Source organism: Leopardus geoffroyi, chromosome B3, assembly GCF_018350155.1.
Source record: "Leopardus geoffroyi isolate Oge1 chromosome B3, O.geoffroyi_Oge1_pat1.0, whole genome shotgun sequence".
Taxonomy (NCBI): Eukaryota; Metazoa; Chordata; class Mammalia; order Carnivora; family Felidae; genus Leopardus; species Leopardus geoffroyi.
Window position 1 is genome coordinate 69,300,207 of NC_059337.1, and position 26,269 is coordinate 69,326,475.

General features: G+C 42.2%; 1 protein-coding gene across 19 annotated transcripts in view; it reads left to right on the forward strand.

Annotated features, from left to right (window-relative positions):
- RYR3 (ryanodine receptor 3) overlaps positions 1 to 26,269 on the forward strand; it is a 529,106-nt gene that overhangs the window by 392,887 nt on the left and 109,950 nt on the right. For all 19 annotated transcript variants that reach the window (XR_006704802.1, XR_006704801.1, XM_045450137.1 and 16 more), the window contains exons 44-51: positions 6,132 to 6,312; positions 7,728 to 7,836; positions 10,346 to 10,466; positions 17,258 to 17,427; positions 19,810 to 20,030; positions 22,367 to 22,457; positions 24,081 to 24,221; positions 25,449 to 25,612. Coding sequence is in view for 17 of the 19 variants with exons in the window: in XM_045450137.1 (XP_045306093.1) it covers positions 6,132 to 6,312; positions 7,728 to 7,836; positions 10,346 to 10,466; positions 17,258 to 17,427; positions 19,810 to 20,030; positions 22,367 to 22,457; positions 24,081 to 24,221; positions 25,449 to 25,612 (1,198 nt within the window). In the remaining 2 variants the exon portion in view is untranslated. The remainder of the gene's footprint in view (positions 1 to 6,131; positions 6,313 to 7,727; positions 7,837 to 10,345; positions 10,467 to 17,257; positions 17,428 to 19,809; positions 20,031 to 22,366; positions 22,458 to 24,080; positions 24,222 to 25,448; positions 25,613 to 26,269) is intronic.

A 26,269-nucleotide genomic window follows, 5' to 3' on the forward strand; every position in this document is an offset into this window, starting at 1 on the left:
AAATTGGTCATTGGGGTCAGGACGGGCTCATAGTGACAAAGACAAGGAAATGTGGCTCCATCTGTAGAAACTCGAAGTGAAACTATAAATGCCCAGAGATAGATGGTCAAAACAGCACAAGTAATAGAAAATAAATTACTCACATAAAGAAGCCAATGGCAAACAAATGGCCCAGAGCACCAAAATGAGGAAATCTGACTGGGGTGAAAAGCTGTTTGGCCTTGTTATTTTCATGCTAAGTAAATCATTCAGCATTTCTCCCCCACTGCTGCTTGTGGGATCCCAGCAGTGGTGCTGGCTGAGCATTTTGGCATAAGCCCAAATGTCCTGAATCCATAGGTATGTGGATTGTTTATCAATCATTTTCTTAATAACGATGGTAAATGAAGTTTGATACCTACATAATGTAGATTTTAACTGAAATAGTAAAACCAGGCTAAAGCTGCTTCATCAATATTATTCCCACAAAATGGCAGTACAATGATCCTACCCATCACAAATTGATTTTCGTTAACTCAGTGAGAATGCCCATATTTAAAAGGTGGACTCTACCCTATTAGAACACACCTCAATTCTGACTCCAGGTTTCAGTCTCAGGCAAATTTTATTTAACATATTTCATGAAAAAGCCATGTGGATCCAAACTCTAGATGCATGGGCAACATTTTAGCATGATTCTAGCATTAAATAGCAGTCTCTAAAATTTCTGGACTACTATACCAGTCCACCCTGCAAGGTTTTCATTCAGTCCCTTGGCTTTAAATTCCACATGTTTGCTCGTGATCCCCCCAGTGTACATTCCCATCCTTTTTTCTCTTCCCTGAGCCCCGGACTTGTGTAACCTGCTGCCTACTTGATGTTTCTACTTGAAGGATGAGTAGGCATTTCAATTTTGAACATCTTAAGGATTAATTTGTATATCTACCCTAAACTTGTTCTCCTAGATTCCCCATCCCCCTAGCTAGCGCTATTGACTTTGCAAAACTCTTAGGTGGCTTCTTTAATTCAGACTTTTTCCTTATCCCCACATTCAATCCACTTAAAATTCTGTAGATTCAATGTCTAAAAGTTACCTGAAAGCCATCGACTGATTTTTCTCCATCTTCACTGGCCACATCCTACCTCAAGCTATCATTATCTTCCACCTGGACCACTTCAGCTGCATAGAAACTGATTTCCTGGTTTCTACTCTTAGAAAGGCATTAATTGGCCTCTGCTGCACTATCTGCAAGATATTTGAGAAGCTCTGCTGCAGGTATATAGACCAGGTAGAGTTCCTCTGTTCCACTTATCTCATTCCAGGGTCTAGGCTTGACCATCTTCTACAATACTTGTCCACTGGTCCTGGATCAGTGACTAGCAAGTAATGTGGGCTTACTGAATGCTTGAATTAATGACCAAATGGGCAAACAGTTCCTCATTTGCTCCCTGGCTGCCATAGTAGTTTATTGACCTATCCCTAGCTCCTCCCTCCACAGATTAGAAAGCCCTAAGGAGGAGATCGTATATCTTAAACACTTGCAATGACTTGGTTCATGCAAATTGCCGACAACCGTATTAAAGTTGGTACTTACAATTAAAAGGTATTGGGTCTTGCTCATCGCCCCTACCTTGTGATACTATAAGTTAAGACACTCTAGATGCATTAATGCTAGGCCTCCAGTGTTCGTTCTTCCTACAGTATGACTTGATGAAGGATATGTTCTTTTCCTTAAGACTATTGAAATCTGAAGAAATGAACAACCCAGGTGCTTGTAAACAAAGGCTGACAGTTGATCTAGTAATACAGTAATGGATAGTGACCCTCAAACTTCCCATCCAGTCATTTCAAGTCTCTGCCTTGAGTCTCAATGGAGTCTATTCATTTATTCAAAAATATTTTTGAATGCCTATTATGTGTCAGATGTTAACAAGATGCTTGAGCATACAGGGTTAGATAATGCAGACATAAGGCTCTGTTCTTATTACATAGACAATCTGGTGACAAAAACAGACACAAACTAATACAAACAATTCATTAATTATACTTGTGTTCAATGATTACAGGAAGAGGGCAGGGTGTTTGAGAAGACCAGGTCCCCTAGGGCTTCCAAGGATGAATGGGAGCTACCTAGGTCAAGGGTTTATGTTAGGGTAATGAGAAGGAAGAAGGCATTCCAGGCAAAGGAATTTGAAACAAGGACTGTAGTTAGAATATTGAGAGTAAGAAAATCTATGGACTGTAGGTAAAATCATTGCAATAATACTAATCATCCCTGTGGTGAGAATGACTGCTTCAGGGTCAGAAAGGGGGAGAATCACAGAATCACAGCCATTTCCATCTGACTTCTCAGGAATGTTGAAAAGAAGGTAGCAATGTAAAGATAGTGTTGAGAGCCTTTGAAGAAAGGCACTGAGAACATTCACACAGTTATTAAGCTCATTATTCATTTTGGAACTCAAGTAAAAACATTGTTTAAGCCCCTGGGCAAAACTAGTTTACCTCAGATCTCTTGCTCCCTTAAAAAAATGCCCTCAAGGTCAGTATTCAGCTTCCCCACAGTGGATTTGTTTGGCAGTCTAGTTTGCTGAGCTACAGGTAATTAGGAATAGAATGTTCTCTCTCCTAATTATGCCGTCTCCTCTACCTTCTGAAGCCATTGGAAATTCTCTTCCTTGGTCCTCTCTCCAATTAGCAACAATGGTTGCTTACAGTTCCTTCCTCTTGCAGGTTGCTCTCTGCATCCCCCACAGACGTCTACGATTTAGTAATCAAGAGATGGCTTCCTGGGTCAGTTGTAGCAGCTCACTTCATTAGCTTAGATTTGAAGCCCTGAGATTCAGATAAAATAAGGTTAATTTGGTGAATGAACTTCAATAGCAAGCTCAATGTAGAACCCACGGTCTTAGTTTTCACATTTTCTTGCACATGGTGGTCCATGTTCCAGCTAACTCCATGATGCTCATCGCTGTGGCAAGAGCTAGGTTGATTTCAGCGTGCTGGTAAAGATCATGGCTAATCCACAAGTGTTTCCACCCTGAGAACTGAAAGAATCAGAGTATGATATTTAAATAAGTTTGAATAACAGGATTGGAGGTTTTGGGCCATTTTTGACACTTAAAATTTTACAGTTTTAGCTTCGTTATTCTTACAATGAAAAATGACAACTGGGAGTGTGGATATAAGTGACACCTGGTAAATTATAGAGGCCAACAACATTTGAAAGTAGTGAGCTGTGAGTTGTATCTATAACAAAGATTATTTGCTCTCAAATAGGTTGATTTTCCTGGTGCTTTTCTTTAAGTGTCCCTCCTGTATCCTGTATTAAACTGTATCAAATATAAATGCTAGGTTTGACTCATAGTTGACTCATAGGAAAACATGGCCTTAGGACTTGGCATCATTGTTATATCTTCCACAGGTTGCTCAACGTTGTTGAACATCTCCTTGGTTTCTCTCCTTCAATGATTCTTTCCACCATACCATTATTGTGATTATTGTGCCCTTTTGCCATCTCCTAAGAATTTTCTTCACATGGATTCTGTTTTAATAAGATCAAATTCTTTTTTATATATTAGATGGAACTTGGAGGAAAGCCTCTTTTTTTAAATATAATTTATTGTTAAATTGGTTTCCATACAACACCCAGTGCTCATCACCCACTCCCCCCCCCCCCCCCCCCCCCGTCTACTCTTAGTTTGTTCTCAGTCCTTAAGAGTCTCTTATGGTTTCCCTCCCTCCCTCTCTGTAACTTTTGTTTTTTCCCCTTCCCCTCTCCCATGGTCTTCAGTTAGGTTTCTCAAGATCCACATATGAGTGAAAACATGATATCTGTCTTTCTCTGCCTGGCTTATTTCACTTAGCATAATACCAGTTCCATCCACATTGCTGCAAATGGTCAGATTTCATTCTTTCTCATTGCCAAGTAGTATCCCATTGTATATATAAACCACATCTTTATCCATTCGTCAGTTGATGGACATTTAGGCCCTTTCCATAATCTAGCTAGAGAAAAGCCTCTTTATAAGAATTTTAGTCTTGTGAAGGATTGAGCTATAAAACAGTAAATGCATGCCAGCGGACTATTTAAATTCAGTGTAATGAAAACTTTTCTGAATCCAGTTACACAGTTCTAAAACTTACATGGTGTATATTTATAATCTTGAATTTTACCTGTACTTTAGACAGTTGGATGAGAAGAGGATGTCAGCAGGCTGAGCTCTAGGCCAGGACCACAGCTGGGTTGTACTGTATGCTCTCCGGGGCCGTGAGTCAAATCAAGTGTGTTCAGGTGTGAGTTCACGTGAGAGCTGAGTACAAGCTAATCTGAAGCCCTGGGACAGCAAGCTCAGCCCCTTTGATTCTCTGGACATGAGGGAGAAATTTCTGTATATGAGGTTAGACTAATAGATTGACTCCAAAAAACTAGAAGTTGCATGAGTGTCTCAACAGGGACGTGAGACCCAAGGAAATTGTGCACCATGCATACTTGCACACTGATTTGCTAAAAAGCTGGAATGAAAGCCAGGGCTTCTGAGTTCCCATTCTAATGCTCTGCTTACAACACACCTCTAAGTTGATTCTTAAAAGTTTTCATTAAACAGAACTCATGTGATAGTTTTAAAATATGTCTCTAAATTCTTCAGTGCATCTACCTCCAAAAGATGGTTGATTCTCCCTTTGAGTGAGAGCTGGACTCAGTGAGTCACTTCCAATGAATAGGATATGGCAGAAGTGACAGTATGTGACAAGGTTGTAAAAGGCATCGTGGCTTCTGCCTTACTCTCTCCAATCATTTCCTCTGTGGGAAGCCAGCTGGCATGTGGTGAGAACACTCAAGCAGCCCCACAGAGAGGTCACATGGTGAGGAGCTGAGGCCTCCTGCCAACAGCTGTCTGTGTGTGTGTGTGTGTGTGTGTGTGTGTGTGTGTGTGTGTGTGTGTGTGCGCGCGCACGGAAGCCAATACTCCATGCCCAGCCAAGCCTTCGCGGGACTGCAGTGCTGGCTGACGTTTTGGTAGCATCCTCATGGGAGATCCCATGCCAGGACCACTTAGCTCAATCACTCCCAAACTCCTGATCTACAGAAACTTTGTGGTAGTAAATAGTTATTGACTTAGCCTGCTAAGATTTGAAGTACTTTGATGCGAGAATAAATAATTAACACAGCAGTGTATCAAGAGGCAACCTCTGTTCTAGAACTCAGTCCTCTGAGAATATCTGATGATCTCATGGAAAAATTTTTCATCAGCCTTTATCCAATACACAACATCAAAAAAGTCTTTGCTCAGAGTCTTAGCCCAAAGATAAATTCTCAACACAAATTAAGATTTCATCTGAGACCGAAAGTGTGTTTCATGAAGTTGTTGGAACAAGCTGCAAAAACCGCTTTTGGTACCAAGTATTCTCTCTGAGGGGCGCTGGCTGGACCCCTCCCTTAAGTTTTCCAGTTCCCCTGCTTAATCACTGCCTCAGGAAATTAACCCTGTCTCAGTGGTCCATGTTCTTCCAAAGAGAAATGCCAGCAGAATACAGTTCTTCAACCTGCAGCTTCCCACAGAGGTACTTAGGAATAACCAAGACCGTTTTATCAAGTTGGATAAAGCTGGATAAATAATTTCAGAAAGGTCTGTCGTCCATCCACACAGACTTGGTTGTTCTGAAGTACGTGTTAATAGTCCGTGAGAATACAGTTCATGAGCTACCATGTTATTTCCCTGGATGTTAATTGAAGCATGTCAGCTTAAGTTAACATTTTACCTCTTCTCGAGGAAGGAAGGAGATACGTTTTAGCAGCTTCTCATGGAGTTAGTAAACATGTCAGGTTCTTTGTCCTCTAAGTCAATTGTGACTGAATCAGTAATCTGTGGAAGACTTGCTTTCTGAGGATCAAAATAGTAGTGAAAGAATCACAGTACAAAAATCCCAAACTTAAAACTCAGATTCTGTTCTATGATGGTTAATCTTAATGCTTCAGAAAACAGATTTTGACCGAATTTATCAGAGCTCCCTTTTCTCTCCATCAGTATTACCTCCTAATTTTAAGAATAAGTGACACACTCAATCCAATATTGTTCTTCTCACCTCATCAATTAGAAATAATTGGGGGTGTCCCTTCCAACAAAAAGGAAATAATGCCCCTTTTCCTTAGGTGAAAGTGTGGAAGAAAATGCTAGCGTCGTGGTCAAGCTGCTCATCAGACGCCCAGAGTGCTTCGGCCCAGCCTTGCGAGGTGAAGGAGGAAACGGTCTATTGGCAGCCATGCAGGGTGCCATTAAGATCTCTGAGAACCCAGCTCTCGACCTCCCCTCTCAGGGATATAAGAGAGAAGTGTAAGTGAATGGAATTGCCTTCTGGGCCTGATACAATTGGTGAGCTCCCAAATATTGTCAGTAAATGGATTATTAAGGAAGTGTCCATAGCTTCTCCCTAGTGGGGAAAGCACAGGTTCTTTACAGTTGTAGTGAAAACCTTTTAAATCACTTTGTCAAGCACACTGCCATCTTGACTCTCCCAAGTAAGGCTAGTGATCAGGATCACCTTCCCCCACCCCTTGCATGTCTCCTCTTCCATTCTCTCTTATACCAACTGGCAGATCGAGCCATCTAAAAGCTCTTTCAGCCCCCACTGTGCCTCCCTTACAGCGTCACTACAGGAGGAAGCTGCAGAGATGAAAGGCTGGACCGGCTAAGGTTACGGCCACTGTCTCACTCCAGCCCATTCCCTTTAGTGCTTAAACCTCAGTGCCTCATCCCTTACCTCACTTTTGCAAAGAGGTAGTACTCTTCGCTTTCCTTCCCGAAAGTGTTTTGATTTGATTCCTCAGGTAAAAAAAGAGAGCTGTACGGGGCCCCAGCATGACTCAGTCAGTTAAGTGTCCGACTCTTGGTGTCGACTCAGGTCATAATCTCACAGTTCATGAATTCGAGCCCCGCGTCAGGCTCTGTGCTGACAGCAGCAAACCTGTTTGGGATTCTCTCTTCCTCTTTCTCTGTCCCTCCCCCCACTTCACTCTCTCAAAATAAATACATAAATTTTAAAAAGAGAGAGAGAAAAAGAGAGCTGTAGAATGTGAAAAATCGCAGCATCGATAATCCCGGTATTTAAGGGTTCAGGATGTAGTTGGTGGGTTGGTGAACTGTCTTGTCCTTGTGTATTGGGACCAGTTCCCTTTCCTTTATTATAGCCTCTATATTAGACTCCAGAATCTAGAGAGTGGGTATAACCCCATAGGGGTACCTGTCTAGGCAGTTGGGGTTCGTTTGTTTATTATTTGTTCTGGTAGGTGATCTGGTAGAATTAGAAAAAACCCAAAACATCAGCTGCTCCACTTTCCTCATGTGGCATGAGAAGAAACAGAGGCCAGGGTCCTACAGCTTGTTACCAACAGAGCCAGGGCATGGACTTACTCCAATATGCTTTCCACGCACGTTCAGGCAGAAAATGGAATGAAGAGTTAGTGGGAGCTTTGGGAAATCCTGCTCCACTCCACAGGTCTGCAGGATCAGCTCATGTCAGTACTTAGGCCTTGAAGTTCAGAGGACCTAGGAATTCCGTGGACAAACATTTGGGTCCTTTGAGCTTACTGAGTAAAACCACGTTGTTGGGAGGGAGGGTGCCCAAGGGAAAGAATATGGGATCCTTAGGATGAGCAGAGGGTTTCATTGTCCTGCAGTTCATGTCCAATAACATGGCCACACCTGCCAGGCTTCCTCACACCTTCCCCATGTTGGTTCTCTTTCCGCAGCATGGAGGACGGTGAATATGAAGAAGAGATCGTGCACATGGGCAATGCAATTATGTCTTTCTATTCAGCCCTTATAGATCTCCTGGGCCGCTGTGCTCCTGAAATGCATGTGAGTTCCCACTGGGCAACTTCGAGGGGCTTGAGCGAAAGAGCACTGGAGATTTCCTGAACGTAATTTCTTCTTCAGTCTCTGGCATTTCTCTCGGTTCCTTTTAGCTACTAGAGTAGTTTCCACCTCTCATAGCTGATGCCACAGGCTTCTAAGGAATGATTCCTGAGCAAGTCCCTGTGTTGTGTGATTTCTCTGTGGCGCTAGTTGGGCACATCCTCCACATATTCCGTCTTAGAAGCCCCCCCCAAATTATGTTTCCATTCCATCAATTTGTCCAGAATGTGACCAACTTGATTCTTGACTGTGGCCACTGGTGCACTCCACATGGAAAATCCTCTTTTCCCAATGCCCCATGGTGTTAGGTACCAGGAAGGCAGTCTCTTTCCCTGGCTCATGTGTGATTATTTCCCAGAGGTAAACTTTGCAGGCAAAAGGAAAAAAAAAAAAAATAGATGCTTCTATTTTTATGGGATGACTTCTCAGGCTTCCAGTTTTGTCCTAAAAAGTTATGTTCCTCCTCTTCCCTTTTCACCTCTGCTCAGGGATGAGTGAGAGTGACCTTATTTCACATAAGGCCTCACATGATTAGGAAAGGAGGAAATAATTCCATTTTATATCAAAATAGAAAAGTTTAAAAATTTTTTCATTAAAAAATGTCCTTGGTCATTTCTTAAAAGAACTGTTTGATTTGCTCATTCAAGCCTCCGGTGCCTGCCTGCCTCTTCCTGCACTGCTCACTGCATTTGGATTAAGCCAGGGTATCTCTCAAACGTGGTTTGCAATGCAGATTGGGTTAATATAAACAGTGGTATCTAGTGTTGATGAGACTGTGTATTTGGTCATTGACAGGTTAACAATAGATATGTTGTATTTTTTTTTAATTCTTACAAAAGACAGAACTCATTAAAATAGTGGCTTTCAAACTTTTTGACCAAAAAAAAAATTGTTTTAGCCATAGTAAGAAATTTAATTTACCTTGCAACCCACCATATATGTGCATATATGCATATATATGTATATATATATATGTGTATGTGTATATATATATGTGCATATATATATATATATATATATATATATATATATATATATATATGTATATATATATATATTCCAGAAACTAAATTTACCATTCCTACAGACACTGCACGCTAACATTTTCTTTTCTATACTAATCTACTTCATGCTTTTTAATGCAGGTCACAAGCCCCTAATGTGATTTCACAGCCCACTAATTGGTCACGACCTATAGGTTAGGACACTGCACTAAAGTATCCAGTCTTCTCTTTCTTCCAGTATGTCATGGGCCTGTCTAAAACACAGTCTAGCCCATTTGCAAATCCATCTACAAGTGGGTAGGGAAACTATCCCAATGTGGAAGAATCTAGGTTAAAAGTGCTGTGCATGGAAGAAAGTCTAAATCTTGCTAAGGGAGCCTGATCAGAATTCTTAACTGAGGATTCCAGTTCCTGCTGTGATAAATCAGCCTCATCCACATAAGCCCATCTTTCCATTTTTGTGCCTTTCAACAACTGAAGCTTTAAAGGGAGGAAGGGAAAAACTAGCATGTTCTACAGTCCTGGGGCAGGATGAGGCAGGTTGTCAGGTTCCTCTTCGCTGGCCATCACTTGAGAAAGCAAGTTACATATTTGGCTTATTCTCACGAAGACAGCATTGTGGGACAGGTAAGCCATCAGAGCTGCTCCATCTGGGAAGGAGTTCCTTCCTTCCTTACTGCCCCTCTGGCTTGACAGTTGACGCATAACCCTTCTCAGCACACTTCCCTCAGGCTCCTACTCTATAAGTGGTGGTTGGAGGGGAGGAGCCATCATCACCCATGCAGATTCCATCCTGAGCTCATAACAGTTCAGTTTGCAGCTGAGAGCCTGTTCTCAGAAGCTTATCCACTGTCCTCATGTTCTGGATATGCACCTGTACACACTGGTTGGCTCATTCATGATCGTATGGATCAGGTTATCCATCTCGGGATACCTCTGCTTAGACACTCACATTCTCTAGGACATTCTCTATCAATACCTCTTGCCCACCCCCAGCCCCAGCATTAATCAAACTTTTAGGAAGGTGAAATTCATAAGTAACTTCTATATTTTAGCTGAATTCTAAAGTCTTGGAATTGTGGCCACAATGTCAACAGTTCTGTCATGGCCACTGAGAATTCCATGTATTGCAGTCACACTGAAAATCCCCAGCAGCCTGCACATTTACTGCAGAGACTTGATCCCATAACTGCATAACCACTGTAATCACAGCAAAGGAATCGAGTGACCTCCTTGTTCAGAGTTATTCCCTCAGTAGCACCTCCTCGAGAAAATCAAAAAAGAAAGCTCCCTTCTTTCCCTATGGCCATAAGTGTCTATGGCAATTAGAGAAATCTAGAAATGTACCGACCCCTAAAGGAGAACTATTTCACTGCCAGAGGTTTGGAGGTGGGGTGGTGAGGGGTGTGGGAACTTCCTTTATGTCATTCTCCAACCCTGCATTGCAGCTTATCCAGACAGGAAAGGGGGAAGCCATCCGGATCAGGTCAATCCTGCGCTCCCTGGTCCCCACTGAGGACCTGGTTGGGATCATCAGCATCCCCTTGAAGCTGCCTTCCCTGAACAAAGGTAAGAGAAGCAGCTGAAGGCTGAGTTCTGCCAGTCTCCCAGGGGGCCACTCGCTCAGGGGCTGGACTGTGTACTGGTAGGTAGCCTGTCTTTCCAGGCTCCTACTCATGGGACAGGCAGCACTGGGAAAGGTTGCTCTTTTTCTGGCAATGAGGAATTCTCTCCTCCTGGCTCCAGCTAGCTGCTGTCTCCTCTGGTCTGCTGTCGGAGACTCCTGTACCCTTTTCCCCATGGGGAGGGCCAGTCTAGACCTCACAGTCCTCTGAGTGCTCTAATCCTCTGGAAGGAAGCTGATGGAATGGAACCAATGAAAGCTCTCACCTCAGCCTTCTTTCTCCTTTGCCTCAGTGTCCCCGGATTGTGCAGCCAGGTGGGCAGCAGACGGCTAGGGCCTGACTTGGGCTCCCTTCCACCACAGCCCCGTGAACCTCATGTCCATGGATATAAAGAGGTTTTCACCCAGTGCTACTTGCCAGATGACCTTTGGCATCGATCAATGTTAGCTTTGCAAAACCTATACTTTCCCAAAAGGATTCAATTTCTCCATGTCACTGCACTTGCCATCCAGGCAGTTTCCTCTTGGCAGTTGGAGGAATTGAAAAGATAACATGACTCTGACTATTACAGTGTTTCCCAAACTGGTGTTACACAGAACATTTTTGTAGAAAACATTAATTGCTGTATGTGTTAAGTTTGGAGTAATATAAGTTTGGGAAATGCCTTGGGATATATCACATTTTTTCCAGCATAATTGAGCTACAATATATAATATTATGTAAGTTTAAGGTATACAGTGTGATTTTGTGTGTGTGTGTGTGTGTATTTTGCAGGTGTTTACCACAATAAGTTTAGTTAACACATCCTTGGCCTTACATAATTACCTTTTTTGTTGTTCTATTGAGAGTATTAAAGCTCTACTCTCACAGCAACTTTCAAGGATATAATACAGTATTGTTAACTTAGTCACCATGCTATATATACCATTAGATCCCCGACTTACTCATCTTATAACTGAAAGTTTGTGCTCTTGGACCAGCATCTGCTCATTTACCCTACCTCCCCCATGACCTGGTAATTATCATTCTACTCCATGTTTCTATAATTTGAGTGTTTTTAGATTATACATATAAGTGAGACCATACAATATTTGTCTTTCTCTGACTTATTTCACTTAACATAATGTCCTCAAGGTCCATTCATGTTACTGCCAATGGCAAGATTTCCTTCTTTCTTATAGCTGACTAATATTCCTGTGTGTGTGTGTGTGTGTGTGTTTGCATTTTCTTTATCCATTCATCCATCAACAGACACTTAAACTGTTGCCATGTCTTGGCTCTGGTGAATAATGTCACAATAAACATACGGATGCAGATATCTCTTTGAGATGATGATTTTGTTTCCTTGGGGAATATACCCAGAAGGGGGATTGCTGGGTCATATGATAGTTTGATTTTTAATTATTTTGAGGAATCTTCATACTGTTTGCCATGGCACCTGCACCAGTTTACATTCCTACCAACAGTGCACACGAGTTTCCTTTACTCCAAATCCTTGCCAGTATTTGCTATTCCCTGTCTTTTTGAAAATAACAATTCTAATAGGTATGAGGTGATAGCTCATTGTGGTTTTGATTTGCATTTCCCTGATGATTAGTAATGTTGAGCACCTTCTTGTGTGCCTATTGGTCATTTTCATGTCTTTAGAAAAATGTCTTTTCAAGCCCTTTGCCCATTTTTTTAAAGTGTGTTTGTTTAGAGAGAGACAGAGGCAGTGCAAGAGGAGAGGGGCAGAGAAAGAGGGAGAAAGGAACCCAAGCAGGCTCTGTGCTGCCAGAGCAGAGCCCAACATGGGGCTCAAACTCATGAAACTGAGATCATGACCTGAGCCAAAACCAAGAGTCTGATGCTCAACCAGCTGAACCACCCAGGCACCCCTCAAGTCCTTTGCCCGTTGTTAATTGGGTTTAGGGTCTTTTTCTTGTGAATTCTATGAGTTCCTTATGTCTTTTGGATTTTAACTCCCTGTCGGATGGTTTGCAAGTATTTTCTCCTATGGTGTAGGTTGCTATTTTGCTTCGTTGTTGGTTTTCTTTGCTGTGCAGGAGTTTTTTCTTTTAGGTAGTCCCACCTATTAATTCTTGGTTTTGTTGCCTGTGCTGCTGGTGTCATATCCAAAAGAAAAATATTTCCAAGACTGAAGTCAAGGAGTTTGCCTTTTATGTTTTCTTCTAGTTTTACAGTTTCAGGTCTTCCATTTCCTTAGTCCATTTTGAGGTAATTTTTGTGAGTGGTGTAACTATGGGTCCAGTTTCATTCTTTTGAGTATGAATATGTAGTTTCCCCCAACACCATTTTTTGAAGAGACTGTCCTTTCCCCATTGAATATTTTTGGCTTCTTTGTCAAATATTAGTTGACCATATATGCATAGGTTTATTTCTGCCTCTCAACTGTATTCCATTGGTCTGTGTGTCTGGAATTTATCCATTTTTTCTGGGTTGTCCAATTTGTTGATGCATAATTAAGCATAATAGTCTCTTGTGATTTTTTTATATTTGTGTGGTATCCATTGTAACACCTCCTCTTTTGTTTATAATTTTCTTTATTTCAGCCCTCTTTTTCTTGGTAATTCTAGCTAAATCTTTATCAACTTTATCTTTTCAAAAGTTAGCTATGAGTTTTGTTGATCGTTTTAGTGTCTTTTCCATTCCTTATTTATTTCTGTCCTTTTTTTCTTTCCTTCCTTATGTATGGGAGTATTCTTGATCTAACTATATACTTATCCATATTACCAGTGTGTTTTATGTTTTCATGTTATTGTTTAGTATCCTTTTATTTAAGCTTGAAGAACTCCTTTCAGGGGTACCTGGGTTGCTCAGTCAGTTAAGTGTCTGACTTTTAATTTTGGTTCAGGTCATGATCTCATGGTTTGTGGGATAAAGTCCCACATCAGGCTATGTGCTGACAGTATGGAGTCTGCTTGGGACTCTCTCTTTCTCCCTGTCTCTGCCCCTCCCCTTATTGTACTCCCTCTCCCTCTAAGTAAGTAAGTAAATAAATAAATAAATAAATAAATAAATGGTGGGGGGGGGGGAAGAACTCCTTTCTGCATTTTTTTTATTGTTTTTTAACACTTATTTATTTCTGAGAGATCACAAGAGAAGGAGACACAGAATCTGAAGCAGGCTCCAGGCTCTGAGCAAGCTGGCAGCACAGAGCCTGATGTGGGGCTCAGAACCATGAACTGTGAAATCATGACCTGAGCCAAAGTCGGATGCTCAACCGACTGAGCCACCCAGGCGCCACTCTTTCAGCATTTCTTGTAAGGCAGGTCTAGTGGTGATGAATTTCCCCAGCTTTTGTTTGTTTGGGAAGGTATTTCTCTCACCTCCACTGCTGAAAGACAACATCACTAGGTAAACTATTCTTGGTTGGCGTTTTCTTCATTTAGTGCTTCGCATGTATCATCCCATCTCTCCTAGCTTGCTGCAGAGTTTTTCTGCTGAGAAATATACTGATAGCCTAATGGGGGTTCGCTGGTGTCTGTGAAATTTTTTCTTTTGCTGCTTTTACAATTATTTTTGCCTTTGATTTAGACAGTTTTAGTATAATGGGTCTTGGAAAAGATCATTTCAGGTTGAAATTAAAGGGTGACTTATTAGCTTCATGAACTTGGATGTCCACAGATCTCTCTGGGTTTGGGAAGATCTCAATGGTATTTAAATAAGCTTTCTCCTTCTTTGCCCTCTCTTCTCCTGTGGGACTTGAATGATGTGTAGATTGTTCCTCTTAATGGTGTCCCATAAATCGTATAGGCTTTCTTCATTTTCATTCTTTTTTCTTTTTGTTCCCCTTAATGGGAAATGTCAAATGATCCTTCTTTAATTTCATGGATTCTTCTGCTTGGGCCAGGGTGGTGTTGAAGTGCTCTACACAATGAATTCTTTCATTCAGTCACTGTATTCTTGAGCTGTGAAATTTGTGTTTGTTTCTTTATGTTTTTGACCTCTGAGCACCTTGAGAATAATTATTTTGTATTCTTTGCCAAGTAATTCATGTGTCTCCATTGTCTTTGGGGTCAATTACTAGGAGTTTACTGTGTTCCTTTTGTGGTGTCCTGTTTCCCTTCTTTGTTGTGATACCTATAGCCTTGCATAGATACCTGCACCCTGGGAGAAGCAGTCGCCCCTTCACACTTCATGGACTGACTTTGGTAAGGAAAGACCCTCACCTGCAGGTGGGGGCGTGTTAGAGTGTGCTGTGACCCAAGATCTCGTGGGACAGGGCACCAAGCACAGGTGTGTGCTTTGGCTTTAGATCTGGAGCTTGGGGGGCATGATGTCTTGGCAGCTCAGGCCACTGCAGTCCACCACACTGATAATTATGTGGTCCTTGGCAAGTCCTGCTGGAGACCCTCAGTAGCTGCAAGGGCTATTGGGATCCTCGGCAGTGAAGTCCATATCTAACAACTAGGAAGAAGGTAGGCAGTGGTGGTAGCTGGAGCCAGTGATGTGTACACTCTGCTGCAGGGACCAACTGCAGGTGCCTGTGTAGTGGCACAGGCCAGTTGCAGACACACGTGGAGTGGCAGGAGCCAGGGTGAACAGCAAGTATCAGGGTGAACTGTATGGAGGCACTAGCACCTGCGGGGACCCTGGCTGTCAACATGCATGCCTGTGGCTGCAGGGTCTCCCCACAGGTGCACAGCAGTGGTAGCCAGTGACAAGACTCAGGCCAGTGAGATGCAAGTTCACAGTTGAAGGTGCCAGCTGAGATGAGCCCAGCAGTGCAGGCCACTGACCGGAGGCAAGGCCAGAGCTGGGCCCACAAGCAGCTGTGGGGCCCTGGTTGTCTGCATGTACTCCCGTGGCTGCAGGATCTTACTATGGGTGTACACATGGAAACAGAGGCCAGTGACGGAAGTCTTCCCAAGTGTGCCCACGATGGTGGGTATCAGCTGCAAGGGTCTGGGCTGGCATCTTGAATCAGTACAGCTGCAGAGCCGGGAATGGCTGCCAATGCAGATCAGGGTTCTGGCGTTGAGAGAGATGGGAGTGAGAAGAGACCCAGGTGGCTGGGCATCTGCAAACACAAAACCTGGGAAACCTGCCAGGGTTTCACGGTGGCTAATGCTGGATGTTGGTTTCTTCACTGGCAAGAGCTGCTGGGGTCCTCTGTAGAGCAGGTCACTGGTGACCACAGTGACTCCCACTGCCTGGTTGATGCAAGTGGCCCTTGCCCTTCTTTCTTTTCCTGAGACCTCTCCCTTCACTGGGCCCTAGCTGGGGTGAGACAGAAGGTATCCTTCATGTAGCTCCCCAAAAGGTAAAGGAGATGATTGTTCACCCCATTCTCTTTACCCAGTGAAGGGAACTCTTTCTAGATGAGCAGCTCCTGCTTGGCCCTGAACAGTGCCAGCCTGGGATAATGCCGGCAAAATGTATCCTTACTTTCTTGTGCAGTGATTCTCAGGTTTTTTGTTCCACTGTGTTACTGAAGTTTCTCACGTTGACTCCTGGCTTCTCCCAGTGCTGTTTTTGTTCATGGATAGCTAATTGTTGATCTTTGTGGGTCTCTTACTTCTCAGTCTTGGTGATATCAATCTCGAAAATGTTGTGCTTATCATGAAGAACAAAGATTATAGAGCCTTTGAAAAAACATATGATAAAAGAAATGTCAAACTCAGAATTACCCAAACTTTTTGAGCACAAAACACTTAGTAGTATCCTATAAAATGAATGTTCCTCAGAACATGAGTCTCAGAGATTAATTCAGCCTCGCCATTCAGATCTGGCTCCCCCTGGTGTTCAGCAGAGGCAGGTGGCTTCTTGTTGGGAAGGTCCCCTTCTCTCCTTGCTTGGCCAGAGCCCTGCACTGATCCCTGTGCTGAATGAGGCTCTGGGCTGGATAGGACTAAACCTTTGTGGCTCTCAAGGTAATTTATGAAGTACAGTATGTAAATATGCTCTGATTTAGCTTGATCATTTAGGGGCTGTTTTTCCTATTTTTTGATGTTAACAAACTTTCAAACTCCTGTCTTTATTCTCTAAGTCAAGCAGTTTTTGTTTTCTTCATGGTATTCCTCGCTTCACCTTTGAACTTTTGTATTAAAATAAGATTAGAATTATTGGAAGATCTGTCCTCAGTTTCACCTAAATCAGATAATAGTTTCCAAATACTAAGAGAATATTTCCTCAGTTATGTGCTATTTATGATGTAATGGCTACAGACAAGACACAGTCTTCAACTTAATCTCCCTTACGTTTTCTCCCTTCATTTCTTCTGTCTTCAGTCAACAAAGCAAAAAAACCAAGCCCCGATTCCTGGCATTTGCCCATTTTGTGTGGTGTAAGTACTCTCACCATGGTCCATTTCAAGCTCTCAATGTGTGTCACTGAGCCACGGAGTTGGAAAGAGAATGCACATAGCACACCACTATTTTTGTATTGTATTTCCAACATGCAAATAAAACAGATATAAATAACCTCAAAAATATAGTTGATAGCAAAGTCATTAGGAGGTGATGCGTTTTGAGTATTTGTCACCTTTCTAAATATAATTTACTTAATTGTAAATTTTAGTTGTTGATAATGAGTATGTCTAACAACTGGCTCAAGAAAATTCCTGAAATGTAAGAAACCGGCTGTTCCAAGTGAGTATCCGCTGGCTGCAGCACAATACTGTATTCCTGTTGCTTGTTAGGAGAACAAGGCGTGTAGACAGACACACTCTGTGTGGCCTTTGAGTCTGTGGAGATAGAAAAGGGGCCATGACGTTCTCTGTGTGTCTTTCAGATGGGTCGGTCAGTGAGCCAGATATGGCAGCCAACTTCTGCCCTGACCACAAGGCACCCATGGTGCTGTTCTTGGATCGTGTTTATGGCATTAAGGATCAAACTTTTCTGCTCCATTTGCTAGAGGTTGGATTTTTACCTGACTTAAGAGCCTCTGCCTCTCTAGATACAGTAAGTGGCTAAAATAAGGAAAACGATCTTTTTCCCATCATTGTATGTTAGTAACATTGGATTTCAAAGTGATTATTTTCTATCTCCTCACTGATTACATGTTAGCAGTCGGCTTTAAAGGTAAGAAAATAGAAGTACCAAGAAATGGAAGGTCTTAATTTGTTGGGCCAGAGAATTAAATGTAGGTAAACTCGACCTCACATATTCAATTCAGATTCCTCTGTTGCAAGTTTCTCAACCTTGGCACTATCTGGTGTGGGGGTACATGCTGTGTATTATAGGATATTTAGCACCATCCCTTGACCTCTACCCACTAGATACCAGTAGCACACCCATAAAACCAATTCTGGATAGCATCAAATGTCCCCTAGGGGACAGAATCTCTCTTGGTTGAGAACCAGGGCTTGTTGCTTATGAAAAGGTCTGGCTGTGGCAGCATTATAGGCTGGAAATACTCTTCCCACTCTCCTTAAGTTTCATGCACTGACCATCAGGAATGATAATCTCCAAGCCAAGCAGTTTTGGAGCTTTGGGCATGGCAAGGTCAAGACGAGAGGCCAAGTCAAACCCAAGTTTGAAAGTTAAGGGTGAAGTATAGTAATCCAACATCAACAGACATCAAGACAGGAGGCCCCAGGAGTTATAAAGCATAGAAGCATGATTGTCCAAGTCAGAAACAGTGCACCAGAAGTCCTGGGTCCAAGGAGAAAAGAACAATTCGATCAGCATAAGTCTAAAAACATCTTGCCAATGTAGGGTTACTTTTTTGGAGAGCCAGAAGATGCAGGTCTTCTTAATCAATCATAAAGTCTCTCAAAGGCTCCACCTAGTGTCCAATAGAGATAGAAGTCTGAGCTCTGTGATGGGTGGTCAGCTAGCCAGTACCTTAACTGGGATGGATTTCATTTGAATGGGTTACTCGCAAATGTATAGGATCACCCAGAAATGGGAAGCAATACAAGTCCCAATCTGAATGGAAGATCCATTCTTATTTTTGGCATGGTGTTAAGAAATGACATATTCCTGAAGGTGTTTGGGACATATGATCGTTTTGGATAATTAAAACATTGCTTCCACAGCTACTTTTGTTGTGAGTTTTTTCTATAAATTACTTGATTTAAAAAAATGGTAATTGTTTTCACTTTTGGGACATTCCCAAGGTTCCTGATCGAAGCATGTGGGTTTTTTATAGGTCAAATAAACAGCAAATTCTGTTCTTCCATTTGGTGTTCAAATCACATGCTTGTCTAGGCACAATCTGCAGCAAAATAAGCTAAACGTTCAGTTCCTTAACACATGCATTTTTATGCATTCTCTTTTGAAAACTTTTAAGCCACTGTAATCAAAGCTCTGTCCTTCCCCATTGTGACAACTCTATTTACCAAAATGATAAATGTGAAAGATTTGCTATTTCTTTCAGTAGGATTACTAAGTCTTATCAAAGACAAACTTTTGATAATTAATAGGAATACCCAGAAATGTGTACAGTTCAAGACAGTTTATCATGTCATAACTTGCAGAAAATGCGTTACAGATACAATGGCTATGATAATCACAGGAAATAACGATAAGATTTTATCTTTGTGGATCTCAAGGTTTCTTTTGAAGTTGCCTAGTTTTCAAAGATGGTAGCTAAGAATGCTTTGACTAAATGTCAGTAACTGGGCCTGCCTTGTGTCTAGCCTAAGTGAATGAGAAAGAACACTGAGTGAGAATTAAAGCAGTTTTTGAGTGAGTCCTAAGTTTATGTTCCTTGTACCCTTTTCCCACCAAAGGTGGGTTCTCTTTAGTGAATTCTACCCTCGTGCCATTTATCAGATAGTGAATTGCTCACAATGCTCATAAATTAAGTGATAAGGTCACAGCTCCACTTTCTCTCTGTAAACCTGTCACAAAACCAGTGGTTTGACGGCTCGCTTGGCCAGTAGCCACTTACTAATCTCAAAATCACCTCAGGACAAATTGTGAGTCTGCACAAGGTGAGAAAAAAGAGCTAAGACAGAATAATAACATAGTAGCTTGGCAGTTGGACTTTGCAAACATGAAGAATGTTGGGTTAGACTGGTCATCGGCTGATTTTAATAGGTTTTAGGATCCCTCTTTGAGGGGAACAGATGTTTGTGGATCATTTGGAATGAGTTAGGACCAGCCAGCCTTTGCTTTCCTTCTGTTTATTTTTTTCTTTTAACCTGTTTTTTTTTTCCATTTAAAATGCAAAAGAGAAGTAGGTCTGCTGACAAGGTAGGGAGTTGTTCACTCTGTTACTGTGAAACACTGTTATGCGTAAACTTTCCAACCTGCCAGACAGGATCTCCATACGCAGGGTAAGCTGTGCTCTGTCTTTCCCAAGGAGATTAACCAGTGTCCCAATTCCCTTCCTAGGTTTCCCTAAGCACCACAGAGGCCGCGCTCGCACTAAATAGGTATCTCTGTTCTGCTGTGCTTCCGCTCCTCACAAGATGCGCCCCTCTCTTTGCCGGAGCAGAACACTACACCTCTTTGATCGATTCTACACTACAGACAATATATAGGCTTTCCAAGGGACGTTCCCTCACCAAAGCTCAGAGGGACACCATAGAAGAATGTTTGCTTGCCATTTGCAAGTAAGTACCCTGGCCTGTGGCTTTCACCTCCATGTGTGCCTCCGTGTCAGCTGCATTTAATTGTGTAATTGAAAAACTGGTGACTCCAGCTTAAGGAAGCTTCCAGGCCTTAGCCATACACCAACGTCTCCCCAGACATCTCCTCTTAGGTTATGCGGGGACTCCCACTTACCTCAAGTTTGCTGATCACCTCTGCATGGAGTCTCATCTCTCACTATGGAGAAATGGGGGGCACAGCTCAGGCTCTTGCCCTGAGGGTTGGTGGAACAGACGATGAAACTGTCTTTCAGGCCTTAAGTATTCAGATTAAGAACTAATGTTTTGGTTCCTAAAAGCCAGAAACGAAGTTTTTCCTTCTCTAAGTGAGTGGACCTTTACACAGAGACCAGATGTAAGAGTATGAATCAAAGCAGCCTACCTGTAAGCCTCAAAGAACCTGGAGCAAAGATAAGAAGGAATCTCCAGTCCCAGTGGGGAATTAAGGGCAGTAGTTTTCACCACTGCAGATAGGTATCAGAGCAACCAAGAACAAAGGGTAAAGTCAACCCAAGAGACTTGGATCCTCAGAAAACTGTCAAGTCTGATAGGGTCAAAGGAAGAAGGCCCTTTCCAATAGCAGGTCTCAGCAATATGGTCCAGATGCTGATTTGCTGTGTTAAGCCAGTGTTTTCTGCGTTGGAATCATATAGGGAGCTACAAAATATCCAGTGTCCATGCCATACCTCAATCCCCAAAATCAAACCTTTAGTAATGGGACCCAGGCTTATAATTTTTGAAGCTCCCCAGGTGCCTCCATAATATAGCCAAGATTGAGAATACTGCTCTGGGATGTCCAGGAGATAGGCCCAGCAGGTGTCCCTGTAGTGGCCCACTGGATATGGTCCTTATTCTTGTTGAATGAATGGTTTCCTAATCACACAAGAGATGACTATGTACTGGGGGGGGGGGGGGGGCTAGGGCTACCTAGAAAAAAAAGCAATAATTAATAATGAATTTTATATTATAATTCCAAGATTTAGAGACAAGGCCATTTACTTGCTGTATATTTCACTTTTTACTCCAGGACTTTTTATCACAAGGCCAGCTCTTGGAAAAGTTGTCAGCCAGATGAGTTCTCTTGTCCATCTCCATTCGCATCCATTCTCCTTGTAGGATTTCTTTCCTGACATTCCAACATTTAACATCAGTCATTAACTTGGCCTCCATGGCTCCTTGTGCATCTGTGGTTGGAAGTCAGTAGGTCTTGAACTGAACATACATGCTAAATTATGTATATGGGCACTTTTCTGTGCAGAGAATTTGGAGATTCCATTCAGTTTTTAAAAGCCTTGGTAATCTAAAAAGTGAATCAATGTTGTTTATCTCTCCTTTCTCTATTTCAGAATTGTACCAACTACCAACGCCATGAACTCTTCGATAATTTGATAAATTGTTCGCTAATTGATTATAGTATTTGCCTGTTTAAGGAGGATTGTTTTGTTTTGTTTTGTTTTGTTTTGTTTTTTTGAGGACAGAGCCTTAACCTAAAGAAATTATTCCAATAATGAGGATTTCAGAGATTGGATAGTAACTCAGAAGGTCTTAAACTCCCTTGCAGTCACACCAGTAGGTGGCCTCAGATTCCACCTATGCACTGGTCAACTCCATCATCCTTTGCAGAGTTCAAGGAGACAGTTGGCCCTTAGAGATGGCTGTAAAATCAACTGCACCTTCTTTCTATTATATTCTTTGTACATAATCCGTAACTATATTTTGATGATGCATAGACTCTAGGACATCTTATCACCTGGTGATTAGACTTTACCTTAGGTATCTCACTTCGTTAGCCACACATTCCCCTTTTATATTTTAAATATACAGTTGACCTTTGAATGACACGGGTTTGAATTGTACAGGTCCACTTGTATGTGGATTTTTTTCAATTAACACAGTACTATAAATATATTTCTCTTATAAGTTTGTTAACATTTTCTCTAGCTGCCTTTATTGTAAGAGTACAGTATATAATACATATAACACAAAATATGTGTTAATCAATTGTTTGTGTTACTGGTAAGGCTTCCAGTCAATAGTAGGTTATTAGTAAGGTTTTGGAGGGGGTCAAAAGTTATATGCTGGAGGGGTCAGCACCCCTAGCTGCCATGTTGTGAAAGGATCACCTGTACTTACTTTTAAAGTGTGTTATCATTGACCGTGATTTACCCAAGATCTTGTTTTAGGAGCTAATTATTCTGAGGCTTAGCTCTGGTATATGGTTATCAGTGAGTGTTTCTTCTTGTTTCTTCCTTCTTTTATCATTTTCTTACCTTTCTATTCTTTCTTATTTCTTACTGCAGTCACTTGAGGCCTTCAATGTTACAGCAACTCTTGCGACGTCTTGTCTTTGACGTGCCGCAGCTCAACGAATACTGCAAAATGCCTCTTAAGGTAAACCTCTTTATTGCTGCAGAAATAGAGTCCACGGCACAGAAACTTGCCTTGCAAAACATGAGGGCTTCACAATTGGGGGAGCAAAATATACATTCAATGAGTTTTACTTTTTTGAGGGCTAAAAAGATACAACCCACCCTATCACACCCCTTTCTGAATGTCCAGGTTGCAGAGAGTAGATCATTAACTGCTCCAATTTTCTTTAATTGCTTTCCACTGGCTACTTGTTATTTAGCAGAAGTTAATGAGGGGGACTTGGATTGTGCAGTTTCCTGCCTTAATTACGTTTTCAGAATGTATCCAATCTCAAAAAGCTTTGAAGGCCTTGTGATTATTCATTCAAGTACAGAAACTAAATTGTCCTTTTTCTATTCCATACTGTTTTGTGCCTTTTTTTTTCCTGTTGAACAAACCCTCTTTTGTGTTTGTTTTTAACTCTTACCTGCTTTCCTTTATGAATGTAAAGTAGAAAGAACCATAGAGCTATTTGTTGTCTCATTCATGATTTTCTCATAAATTACAATAATTTTATCACTAGCACAGGGAGCATCTGGGCCTGGGTGGGAGGGCACCACAATCAACTGCCCACCCAAGAGAAAAATGTTTTTTTAACTTTCACCTATGAGGTACCTGCCGTATTTGCATATTCATTGTGTCGGCAGTGGCTAGCCACACCTGAAAATTCTGCCTGGTGACTTTAACAGAACTTTTCCTTTTTCTCAGAATTAGGCAAAGCCAAGGATTTCCAGAAGCATTTTACTGGGATAAACAAAATTCCCAGAAGCCTTCAGTTCAATCCTCTGTCTCCATACCAGGCAGAAAGCAGCTTGTATATTGTCAGAGATTCCACTGCCCTCCAAGGGCTATTCTTCTAATCTTAATCCCAGTAAGCATTTTAGCTGAAAACTATGGTTTTCATAGTCCAACCTGGCATTGCTTCCTCAGCAGGCCTGTACTGCCAGCTGGATTCTGGTTCCTGAGGAAGCAGCATCAATAGCACTCAGTAAGCTCGCTTTTACTTCTGAGACCAGCGGGATTTTTCTTAGAAGGTGTGGATTCCACCTGTTGGGATAGGAACTTTGGCGCTGTGCTTCTGCCCTCTCCTGGCCACATGTGGAACTGTTGTAACACGGCTGGGCCGTCAGAAGGCTCAAGAGAAAAGCTAGGAAGCCACAGGCAGTAATCAGTATAGAGAAAATCTTCAGACCCCACGGGGTGCTCCTCACCATCTCCATATCAGCATCACTCAGAGTCTTCTAGATTTATAAGCAAATGTCTCAGAAGAAATTATTCTCACCTTTGAGTGCCTGCAGTGTTAGATAGCAACTACTTCATTTGAAGTAGAAAGAGTTCCTCTCCATTTTCCAGCAACTGCTGGGGGCACATTAGGAGGCACAAGAGTTAATCAGGTGGATTCAGCTCCGGCTAGAGCTCATTAGGCAGGAAAGCAGACCATTCCCAGTGGTGTCTGAGGGCCTCTCTGTAGCTAACCCAACTGTTTCAACTGTTGGTTTCACTCTCATGTCTGCCCCCTGCTGTTGTGTTCTCCCCTGCATGTTGCGGATGCCTGTGGATCTTCCGTACCCCACCCACTGGTGCAATCCTGTTCAAACCTCCCAGCTTCTGACAAATCACTATGAACAGTGCTGGAAGTATTACTGTCTGCCTTCAGGATGGGGGAGCTACGGGCTAGCTGTGGAGGAGGAATTGCACCTGACAGAGAAGCTCTTCTGGGGGATTTTCGACTCCCTCTCCCATAAGGTAATGGCAGTACTTCTGAACAAAGAGGGAGCACCTTGATAACCAATGAGTAATAAATGCCTGTGAATAATAATAGCTAATGTTTTTAGCCTTTGCCACATGCTAGGAACAGAGCCGGTTACTTCCCAAGTGTATATCACACCATCCTTACCCAAGTCTGTGAAACAGGAGCTATGCTAATCATCATTTCACAGATGAGGAAAAGTCTCAGGGCAGTTGAATAACCTGTCAGACTCACAAAGCTAAAACACAGGAGAAGGACTTCCAGAGCAAATTACAAAAATATTTCCTAGTTTCAGTCTTGATGACTTACCCTCACTGTCATTCCTTTCCTCCTGACATTGTGTGGCCCCTGTTAGCCAGTCTTTACCAAGCTCAGTTGTAGAGGAGAATCCCCAACAGCTGCTCTGATGTTAAAATGTGGGATTTTCAAAAGACCACATACCATTCTCAGGAAGGTTCTTCACAGCCACTTGCTTGAGGAGAAAATTGAGGAAGAGGCCTCTGTACAGTCTGACTGAAATACAGTTCAAACTGTCAGACTTGCCTCCACTCCTCTTAGCCCAGTTTATTTCGATTTTTGAGGTCGCCATCTTTAAAGGTGGAAAATGAGTAAGTCTGGCTTTCTTACCACAGTCTGAAGCTTGTGGATAGCTCCAGCTGGTGTTCACCTGCACTTAAATTTTATTTATTCCAGTGTTCCTTTGGTCTAGTAGGAGTAGATCAAAAACTTTTCCTAACCCCATATTATTTGACTGAAATTTCTTCCGGGCCCCATTCAAGAGAGAACAGATGTGATATTGAGCCGTCTGCTGAGGATACCAACATAAGACCCATATCAGCTGCAGAGAGGACTGTCAGAGCTTCTCCTGTCCTCTCCAGTCACAGGTTGGGTCTATAACCATCTGTGGTAGGCAAGTTTATAGACCACTGTAATCCTTAGATATTCTTGCAATTAACTATTTGGGAGATACTGATTTAAACTTTGATTAAAGGATTTTCACCTTAAAGCAAATGGTGACTTGAGGGCTTTACGGGTTGTCGTTTGATCTTCCAAGGATCCTTAAGTTTCCACCAGAAAGCATCAAAGGATATAGATGTTCCCCATTTTGGTGAATCTGGACAAATGCAAGCGTTTTATTTTTTTCAGCTAATTGATGAGTTGTTCCCTGTGGGCGGCACTAGTTCTCATCTCTGTGCTATCATGGTCTTTGTCTTTCCTCACAGAAGTATGACCCAGACCTTTTCCGAATGGCCCTTCCTTGTCTCAGTGCTATAGCTGGGGCGCTACCACCAGATTACTTAGATACCAGAATCTCAGCCACGTTGGAGAAACAGATCTCAGTGGATGCAGATGGCAACTTTGACCCCAAACCCATCAACACCATGAAGTGAGTCCAGAATCATCTCTAAGCCAGTCGACATTTTGGCCAGTGGCTGGTGTTTCTCTTTCAGAAGGTAGCGAGGATTATGAACTTTTCTTCCTTCTGTCCTGCTAACCCTGCGGATCATTTTCTTTGACACGCTACAAGTCACGTTAGGCACTGGGTTTTGTCAGCTTCTGAAGGTCTAATCCATCCATATCTGATTATGTGCTGTATTATTATATTCTGGGCTTTCCTTTTGGGGGTTGGTTTATTTATTATAAGAGACTAATGCTTTCCACAAATAAATGTCACCCGAGGCATTGTTAAGAACCATGCTGACAAATGATGCAATTAATTTATTAATGAATTTTTTGACAAAAATCTTCATTCTTTGTGAATTAGGCCTCTATAGTTCTAATAGCATTGTACATCAAAACAACTCTATAAATAACACTCAGCTGAACTCCAGTAAGGCCTCAGGGTGTGAGTGACAGAACAGCATGGGGTCCTTATTTGAAAGACTGGACCCACTCTTTGCCATGCCAAGGGATGCTGGAATTTTAGAATCACCCTACAATAGTGTCTTTTACTTCCTCCCTCTGGTTCCCCAGCATTCCTCTCTAGTGATGATTAGGCCACGGATAAAATATTGGGCAACATATGCCCAATTTTGTCTTCTGG